The sequence below is a fragment of the Vespa crabro genome, chromosome 9 (genome assembly GCF_910589235.1).
Source record: "Vespa crabro chromosome 9, iyVesCrab1.2, whole genome shotgun sequence".
Lineage (NCBI taxonomy): Eukaryota > Metazoa > Arthropoda > Insecta > Hymenoptera > Vespidae > Vespa > Vespa crabro.
In genome coordinates, this window is record NC_060963.1 from 5407370 (window position 1) to 5418359 (window position 10990).

General features: G+C 30.2%; 1 protein-coding gene across 5 annotated transcripts; it reads right to left on the bottom strand.

Annotated features, from left to right (window-relative positions):
* Nucleotides 1-183: 183 nt before the first annotated feature.
* LOC124427136 (putative phosphatidate phosphatase) lies at nucleotides 184-9759 on the bottom strand. Of its 5 annotated transcripts, none has more exons than XM_046969693.1 (8): nucleotides 9096-9759; nucleotides 4714-4865; nucleotides 3693-3797; nucleotides 3102-3304; nucleotides 2762-2819; nucleotides 2523-2699; nucleotides 2324-2414; nucleotides 184-2248 (listed from the first exon to the last, which is right to left on the bottom strand). In XM_046969693.1, the coding sequence occupies exons 1-8, from the start codon at nucleotides 9157-9159 to the stop codon at nucleotides 2133-2135; spliced, it is 966 nt and encodes a 321-aa protein (XP_046825649.1). In that variant the 5' UTR covers nucleotides 9160-9759; the 3' UTR covers nucleotides 184-2132. The 5 variants fall into 5 exon arrangements, with proteins under 5 accessions (XP_046825649.1, XP_046825650.1, XP_046825654.1 ...); XM_046969694.1 differs by having other exon boundaries at nucleotides 184-2230; nucleotides 9096-9758; XM_046969698.1 differs by having other exon boundaries at nucleotides 2316-2414; nucleotides 9096-9754.
* Between the last annotated feature and the right edge of the window lie 1231 nt (nucleotides 9760-10990).

Here is a 10990-nt window from a genome sequence, read left to right on the forward strand (position 1 = left end):
TCCTTTAGATATGAACATTGTAAGGATAGTAATAGAAATCTGATGAAAATAGGAGCAGAAATAATAGGAATAAGAGGAATATTTAAGTGATTTAAATTTTATTAGATGCTTATGAAATCTATTTTGGATATCAAGGCAGCATATCGTAAAATTAAAGATTGTTGTTATGTAAAGAAAACTTCGTTTATGTTCACCATTTTTTTATTTCCTCCATCATTCAATGGTGTAGATAATTTACTCTCTTTATGAATTTGTTGTAAACTCTTGCGAAAAAGTTACATTATTTATCTTGTCGCGTTACAGTAAGTTAAGAATAAATATTATTGAAATATATTACATTGGTCTTGTGTGCACGTTACTTTCGCCTTAATTTAGTGCTATTCAATATTTCTGATCACGAGTAAGCAATCTTTATAAATTTCGATTTGAATATACTGTATAGCATATAGTATTATAACATAACATCCAGAAATAATACATGGATTCTTGTAACGAAATTGGATTTTTTTATTTTTTTATTTTTTTATTTTTTTTATTTATTACCTATCGACACTTTTTTTATTTTGTTTTCTAATTCTAACTGTTAATTGTAAATGTTTTATAGAAAATTCACATATAATGTTATAAAATATAAGTAACGTATTATTTAAGCATGGAAGTAACAATATAGAGTTTACAAATTGACTAATATAAATTAACATAAATTAACAAATTAGGACCTAATATTACGGATGTTATATAACTGTCATCCGAAATAACAGTATCTTCTACATAGAAGAAATATAGAGCCCTTTTATAATCTATAAACTTAATAATCTATAGTATATCAAATGCATATGTAAATCCAAACTCTATCCTACATTAAGGTATTTATAAAATAAATAAAAATCTTTGAATGTATGTAAATATAGAGGATTTTCTTACATATACATAAGATACATCTAATTATGAAATACTTTCAGATATAAGAATACAGCATAGCTGTACATGTAACAAATCTAAAGCACCATTGTAATGTGTATGTATCGTCGATACTACAGAATATTTTTCGTATTTAAGTAGCATGGATCGTGCATGCATGATCATCATATACATCTATGCACTGCAAGACGTAGATCACAAGTTCTATGAACATACTAATCATGCTAATAATTTAACATTATTGAAAAAAAATATTTATCTACAGACATTAACTTTTGTTAATTGACGCCATTGAAAATTTGCTCTAAGGTCATTGTATTGTCCTTTTTCTGAGAGAATATTTACACAGATAGGAAATACACAGTGTTTCCCAAGTTATAGAATCATAGTTATCCATCATAAAACTTCGCTCTTTTAAATAAATAAGAATTAACAAGAAGTAAATATATATATATATATATGCATATTGACCGAAATAATTAATTCGGTTCTGTCAACTTCTTATTAATAGGTACGCGCGTAGTTACAATGTCTGCCGTAGTAGTATGTCATCAGCCTCTTCTCCTAAGTCGATAACAACCTTTTGATCATAGAATAAAGACATTTTATCTTTATCAATTCAAATATTTTTTGGCGAAGAAGCTAGATATATTCATGTGAATAATATAAATAAAACAAAACGATATGTTCTTGCCGTTCTATGAAGTTTTTACTTCATAACTAAATATGTGCGAATATTTTCAAATAAAAGTTCGAGAATTAGCGTACAATATATTAAATAGAGATATTTCTACATTCCATCGATATACACATACATATATATATACAAATTTATATGTTATGCAAAGGAACAAATAGGTATATCTATCCGGATGATCGCAAAGACTGCTAATTTACGAGCAGTAATAAAAACAAAACAAATGTTACACAAATTCGAAATCGTTGAAAAAAACTTTCAAGCGTAAGACAATTTAAAAGTTTAAATAAAACAAATATTTTAATTCTCCCGTATGATTGGTAAAATTGTGCGGAGAAAAATGAGGATGGAAGATAGATGGATCACAAAAGACATTTAGCAGCTTTTTATCTTGTCCGATCAGCGGCATATGTTGTATGTAGCGTGAAAGGAACAGAGAGATAGAAACAGAGAGGAGGCCTTCCAGATGAAAGAAGAACTGCATATGAGCAGTCCCGGTTGTAAGGCAGCTGAACTAAAAGGTCCCGAAGGATGATGGGTGCATCCTCAAGGCCGACACTAGCAAATTCGACGTTTCGTTTTCCCGAGAACACACTAGCTTCCCGGAGATAACTAGAAGACAGTTACGGCCTTGTTGCGATCAGCGACAAGCGATCTCGTTAGGTCAACGATTGTGATTAGCATTGCCATTATTCACCTGCGTACCAGCTTCTGTTGCTTCATAGTCCCCTGTCCGTTGTTTTTCCACCCGACAGCTCCTTCGTCTTTCCTCGAAGAGATCGGCTATGCAGAATATCTAAACGAACACGACGTTATCAACATTGATAAAGAATAACTTTAAATTAGATAATGATTTTCGATCTTTTATTTACGATGGATATATATATGAAATATCGATACTTACCACAACAAGAGCGATAATGGTACCGATGGTCGATCCGGCAAGAACGTCGCTCCAATGATGTTTATAATCGGAAATTCTTGACATTGCCGTAAACCACGCCATAAAAATGCATATAAGTTGAGATATATGCTTCAGTAATTTGCTACCTTTCCATGTAATTCTTAGCTGCAAATAAATCTGGAAAAAATGGTCATGTTGTATTTTATAAAGTATGTGTAAGCATATTTCAAATAACTTACGGCGAGGTAGATCATCGTATAGGCTGAAAACGAGGAGTGCCCCGAAGGAAAAGATAATCTGAAATGATCCATCGTATTTTATGAAGTATCGAAAATATTTTTTCTGCGGAACATTATAAGAATATAATATAACGTATAATAGAAAAATTGCAATTAATTTTAAATTAACGTCAAAGAAAAAATAAAATAAATTTGACGAAATCTAAAATCTCATAAAATTTATTTTTTCGCGTTTTACTTGAGTTTTTGCTCATAATAAAATTCTCCTTTCTTTACCTTTTTTTTTTTATTTAAGTAATTTCAAGTTCCTTAAGAAGATTTATTTTACACCTTCTTTTACCTCATTTCCTTAAGTAATTTCGGCGAAATGCCTGGTGCAGTACAAGTGAAATTCTCGATATATCTGAACTGATTTTCAGGCAAATTGCAATTAATGTCTGGTACGCAGAGTGTCATAAAATGTGGTCTCAATCGACCAATCGTGTATTTGGCAATGTCCGTCATAAAAACTGTTGTTGCTGCTCCAAATCCGAAAACACCAACCTGGCAAATATTATAGAATATAATATATATCTTTCATTATTATAGAGTATACATCATATTAGATAACACACTACTAGTAAAAACGAGGAAATATAGCTTTGTCATTCTTATTTTTAGGTAGCAGTTAAGTAGTATATACAATTTATATGATTGATGACTCGTCCTAGTATTCGATATATATAACAAAGAATGATAACATATAACAAAGATAAATTTATTCTTATCACGCAATTTTGTTTTATGTTTTCGTTATTTCAACTGTTCGACTTTTTTTTACGAAGCATGAAATGTATGTAATTAAAAATGTAAGAAATATTTTCCATAAAAATGATAAAGAAGAGAAGAAGGGAAAATTAAAAAAATAGTTGGTAAAAGGTTGTTCCCTTACCTTAATGTAAGCCATCCAAAGCCAAGGTGGGATCGTGTATCCAAAGAGTACTCTTGACGAATCGCTAGAATATTGTCTTCCATATAAGTACTCACCTGCGATCATCTGTAGTAAATTAAAAGTGTTAAATAAGAGATTAACAAAACAGTTCAGAATAAGTATACCCATATTTAAATGGTTAAAGATAAAATGTTTGAAACGTCATTATAAAGGGGAAATGAAAAGTAGGGTAGGTAAGTAGGGTCACGTTTATCTCTCTCTCTCTCTTTCTCTCTTTCTATTTCTCTTTCTCCATCCTTTGTGGAATCTTCTCCAATGTAAAAGCTACATCCGTATACCTAAAGTGGGTTAACCGGTCAAACTCGAAGTAAATGCTACGCCAGGTGATACGAGCCGATACGGCGATCGAGACAGGAATTGTGTGAATGAAATATAACTGCAGCACTGAGGAGTTTTACCTGCCTCAACGACCTCTTTCATCTTTTCCGAGAGAATAGAATAACCTGAGCCTTTCTCTTTTTACACGTTAAAGGGATTAAAGCTTTTCTATGAAGTCTGTAAACTTCAGGACGGGCAACAGAAATAAACCTTTTTCGGATTCTTACAATCCAGATATAGCATCTCATATATTCAGATATCTATTCCAAGATATAAAAGAAAAAATATTTTATTCTATGAAAGAATGGAAATATTTAATAGTAATAATAATATAACCCAAGATGAAATTTGTATACTTCAATCTGATTTTGATCCTTTTCTGTCCAATTGATAACATTTTCTTTTTCTTATCATTTTATTTATTCTATAATTATGGAAAATAATATAGATTCAAAACTATTGACAATAGTTTAAATAATATACAGATAATGGAGACGTGAGAGATCGAAAACATGTGCACTAATATCATGAGACATCATTTTTCGTTAAAAGAAGAAACAGATGATCATAATAATAACCGGCAATGATAACCATTGATTTCATCTACTACCTTAAGAAATAATAATTACTACAGGTGACTCACCGTACATATAGGAAGAAAGAGGCCAATGACGTAGAGCATCGTACTAGTAACCGTGGACGAATGGTATGGATGCATCAATGATTCATCGTTGCAGAAAAACCCACGCTTGTATGGTTTACCAAAGAGGAAGAACATCAAAACAGCTAGACTAACTATAACAAATTCATAAATATAATATATTAGAAAAATCTAGAAAAAAAACGGATCTTATATTTGACAATGCTGTATTACTTTTTTTCTGATTACTTTTTTTAAATAACGAGTTTCACCTGATCTTTCCAGGTAAACCAAAGAACTCTCATTATTTTAATCATTGTGTCAGTTCATAACGATTTACATACATCAACATTCTCGGTTATTACGCACATAGTAATTATGGTGAAAAAAAAAGATGAAAATAATAAATAACGTTGGAAAATTATGGTGTCCGATGGAATATTTTACATGAAACACGCATATGCACGATATATTTATCAGTACATAACGTCGTCAGGAATCGACTGCATAATTTTATTTCTTCACGGTTAATGTAAGAAATAAGAAAAAAGAAAAAATAAAAGAAATAAATTAGTAATTAAATCATATTATATTTACATTATCGTCATAAACAAAGTCGTTAAATAAACAAATTTTTTGAAGCACGTAATAACGTTCTACATGTAATAACGAATTACGTTTCACTAAAAGTAAGAAAATAATTAATTATTTGAAATCTTACTACAATATTACAATTGTATGTTAGCGCTATATTCTAGCACTATTTCTTCGTTATTGAAATTTCTTTGTTAGCTACTAAATTTATTAAGCCTTTCGTTTTATTCAATATCAATGACACATGTAATTTATCAGACATAAATTTACGAGAAAAATTTATATGTGACAATATTTTTTAATAATTCATAAAAGGTATTTGTCTTTCATAAAAGTAAAAAATTTTTATAAATACGATATATATCTGTTTGTTTTCTTATAATAGGAAGACGCCGGTCTGTAATGTAATGTTATCGATAACGCGATAGAAATAACACTATACGTCATATTTCATCGCCTATTTCTTCTTATATCTTTATCATGTACTAGTCTAACAGAAGAAACAAGCATAATAAATAATCATAAAGAGAAGTTAATGCAGCGCAGTGCGGTAGTCGAAAAGTGGAAGCTAGATCGTTCAAATTACCAACATAGTCATAGTAAAATCGCCAATGAAATGTTGAACATAATAAGGAAACTATGTATCTCGGATTTCAATGAATTGCCCTCTTTCTTTCTCTTTTTTCTTCTCTTTTTTCTTTTTTTTTTTTCTAAAGGGTCGAGCAGGTTCTCGTCATCCATCCTAACGACGTCTCAAAGGGAGCGGTCATTGTGTATGTTCACTAAAGAAATAAGCATTAACACATACACCATTGATGAATAGTGTGAACTCGGTACGATCGCCATTGTGTATGGTGGGCTGCTTTAATTTAACACTTATAGTAAAACTCGAACATTATCTCTTTTTTAATCTCACGAGATCTTTATACAGACAATCTGCAATTATCCATTAATCAACTCATAAATGTCTATTTGAATTTTGTAAAATGACATAAGGGAACCGTGGGATCTCGTTGTGTTAATATTATAAATCATAATATACGAAAAATGTTTACTTTTTAATATCTTAGAATTTGCCTTTCTGAAATTATATGAAACCATGGAATAAATAATTCTGGAAAATCATTAATTGAAAAAATATAATAGGCAGAAATCGTATTAACGTTACAAATCTTCTATAACATAAAATTAATCAAAATATATTAGAACGCTTTAGAAAAAGCTCTTTATTTATGTACACTGAATCTATTCATGAAAATTGGCATGGTAAATAAACGAATTAGAAAATAATATTTAGAACAAAGAAATCGCATGCTTCGAGGCATGTTTCAGCAATTCTAATGCAAGCAATCTTTCGGAGATATGTCATTGAAAGAATTATATTTAAGTACTTCAGTTTGCGGGTTACGTTAGTTATATTAAGTTCTGCAAAATTTCTATGAAATTCTATGAATAGTTGAAATGCTTAAAATAAGTTCCTCATAAATAAGTTATATCACACGATCTGTGGAATTATCAGAATAGGATGATAAACACTTATTTAATGAATATTGAATACGATTAGAAACGTTGCCAGGAAATTGATTTTTAATGGGATAATCTAACAACTCTTCATTACATTCTCTCTCTCTCTCTCTCTATACATATATATATATGTATATATGTATACATAAGTACTATATATATACGAGTGATGACTCTTCACGAAGAATAATCATAAGAAAATATATATATATAGCTACTAGTTTAGAAGTATAGTAATATAGAATAAGAGAACAATAATATGCAGAAGAGTAGAATAGTATAGTAATCAAGTATATAATATATAATATATATGTATGATGTCTGGCAATGTCACGCCGGTGGAAGATTTACCTTGAATCTACATTCTTGCATTTTCCTATTCGTAAAAAAAAAAACGATTATGTTCCGCAGATTTTTATAAATCCAATACGTGACATAACTGAAATTATTTCAGCTACCTGAAATAAGCATGATACGTCATCGTAGTAAAGATTAAACGCATAGTAAAAATAGCAATATTTACACGAATTGTGAATCATATGTAATTCATTATTTGTTATCAGTTTCAAAATTCTTTCGTCGAGAGGAGTAGAAAGAAGATAAGTAATTACTTCTTATATATCTTTTGGAAAAATATTATCTCGATCGATTATCATATCGTTCGATTAATTATTATATTTCCAACAAGTAATTATATTTTTTCCTTATGCTGTTGTTAACTACCGATGTATTATTATATAACTTTTTATTAGTTATTCAATTAGTTTTCCTAATATAAAAGGATAAATGCGATAAATTATAATAGAGAATTTATCTAGTCAATTATACTTCATTCATCGAGTTATTTCTTTATGTGTATTTAATTATATACAACTACGTATCTTCATGCTATTTAGTACGATTATCTTTAATAGACATTTAGCTATAAATATTTATTTTATTAGAAGAAGGAATAAGAAACCAGGGAGCTTATAGGCGTGTCGATTTGTTCACTATGAAACTATGTCATCTCGCCTTGGGTCAGATCGATGAAACTGGAATTATATTTACATAAGATAGTTTTTAAACAAAGTTTACCAAACCGTAGAAAACTCAAGAACAAATTTTGTTTATAATATCGCTCACTTTCCTTCGATGTTTTCTTTTTTTTATTCCAAATCATAGACTTGCTTCCTATTCGGTATATTTCAATCGAGAACTTAACTGTTAAAGAACTAACCTGCAAATTTACATTCACTTTAATTTGCACTTTCCGATATATGCAAAAATAAATGTACCGTTATATGGTGTTGAGTTCGTTGGCGGTAAAATCGTAAAATAAGTGATAGTAAGGAAAACCGTACCGATAGTAATAACTGCGTTAAGTCGTTATGGCTCATGAACATCAAGGAATATTAAGAACAAGGTAAAAGCATAAGAAAACACAAGTGATCTAAAAAAAAATAATATTATTATAGATAACTCGAAAAGTACATAAAAATAACGTAAAACGTTATTGCCTGAAATGTTTTCAAAGTTTATTATTAAGAATATCAAGACGTTCTAATTATTTAAATTAATGATTAATACATCGTAAAGGAGTGGTAAAAAGGTTGATAAGTATCACTCAAGAAGGTGAGCAAGGTATTGCTTATATAGTAAATCGACGAACCTTACTTTCAATGACCTCGACGATTGCGTAAATTGCTGCGAACTAAGAGTGGGGACATTGTTACGCGAAATACTAAAGCAACAAGGATGCTTCCAGGAATCACGGGTGAATTAATCACGACCGAATTCATCGCTTTTGTTGGGCGTGGAAACGAGCAAACAGTTTCTATATGATATATGTAGAAACGTGCAAAAGATAATATTGTTTTTTCTTTGTAAAGGAAGAAAAGATGGAGAACTCGCGGATAAGCGAGCGTAGCCTTGCGAGGATATCTGTGTTCTTGGACAAGTGCACAGCAACGTATACTCAGCATGCTTTCACCGAAATGTAAAATAAAAAAATTTGCGTGTGTTCAAACGTATTTGAAAGTATTCGAGTATATTCGATTCAGATGTTAAGCCTTTTCTTTGGGATCGCAATCAAACGTACCGCCTTACGATGCCTTCGTCTGTCACGATCTGTCAGCTCGTTTGACGTAACGCAATCATCGTTCATTGTACCCTCAATTGGGTAAGACGATTCGCAAAAGCTTTTAACGCCGCTTTTCCTTTTTCTAACGGGAATGCATTTCCCTTAGGATTTACAATATCGTTTGCGATAGTGGTCAATCACTTACCGACAAGTAAGCAGACAAAGTCGATGATGATTTTCCGTAAAAGTAACTTTGACGTTCGATCCATTTTCTTTCCGTCGACGTTCCTCTTGTAGTACTAGTTACAGTCCACAGCTCAATTTTTACTTCGCGCGGTTCTATGTAGTATGAATATTCGTGCGTGTTGTGTGTGTGTGTGTGTCTTCACGCGCGCGCGTGCGCACGTGTGTGTATTTTATTGAGAATAAGAGGAGTACGCGCGAACGCGATGCAAAATATCATGCATACGATATATATCGATGTCTCTGTGAAATTTCTGCTCCGTTGTGTGTCAAACGTTAAAGAGAAAAAAATTTGCTCGGGGGAGCATGAGGAAAAATGGAAATAAGGAGATAGAGAGATATAAAGAAAAAGAGAAAGGAAGAGAGAGAAAGAGTGAGAGAGAGTTAGAAAGAGTGAGAGAAATTTCACGACAAAAACAACCAACTCCTTCAAGATCCGAACGAAAACTGTGCGACGACGGCAGTTCGCGGCGGTCGAAGAATGCGTCTGCGCTCGTAGCCGCTTCGCTAATGCGGGGCGCACGTGCGCTTTTTGATTGGACGGCAAGTGCCTAGACGCCCTTCGAATCTGTCGCTTTATAAATAAAAAGCTGTAACGAACGTGATTTCTCGCGAAATTCTGAAAGAGATCGTTGATCCGTTGAATATCGTACGAACATCCTAATCGATAAAAAAAACCTTAAAAGACATATGGAATCGTAAGTCGTTTTTTCTTTTTTTTCTTTTAAAGATAACTAAACGATCTGCAATGAAATAAGAACGTTATTAGATATTGTCAAAAAGCTCTTTTCAATTAATATAATTATTTTTTTTTTATATAATTACTTATTTATTATACATAGATAAAATTTCAGTTATCATTATCATGTTCACTTATGATTTCTTCCATTTATAAAATTGTACATATATATATATATCAAACATACTATTAAAAAAATTACGTTGAAAAGCAAAAATGATAAAACTTGATAAGTTACAATCATCAATCGTCTTAATTTTTCTGATAATAATTTTCGTCAAAATAATTCTGATTTTAGTCCGTATATATATATATATATTGTCATTGGCTTTATTTAAGGAGATCCTTTGTTTACTCTATCTAATTTGTGTAATATAATGTGACTCTTATGGTCTTTTTTTTGCATAACCTTATACGTTTTGTCGAATTTATCTTTCTTTGAGATATTCGTGAAACTACAAATGAAAATTAACTTTTGAAAGGAAATAAATATATAAAATATTAAATAAATTAAAAATGTTAAAAAATCTCAAATATATTTTTAAATATTACTTGAAAATTTCTGTGGTATTTCGTGTATACGCTTGCATATTAATTTTTTAAAAACGCACGATTATAATAATCGCTTTTTTCGATTGCACGTACGAAAGTTAAAAGTCAAAAAATATAATAAAGATACAAGTCGTATGTATGTATGTATAGACACACACACACACACACACAACAGATAAAATTATATAAAAGAGTAATACATTTTTTACATTACCTTTTATGCACGGTAATATTAAGTAGAAAAAAAATATATCAGAAATGTATAACGACATATGTATATACGTATGTACATACGTATTACATATGTCAGGTATTGTAAATATTACAAACACTTATTAATAATAGATATACACACACACACATATATATATATATATGTGTATTTTATTAATATATATATATATATATATATATATATATATATATATATACAAATATATATATATATATGTATGTATATATATATGTATATGTACATATATGGCGATAAATCAAATGATAATGTCTACCTTAACAGATTAATACACAAAAATAATGTTATCGTAGTTATCTTATACTATTATCTC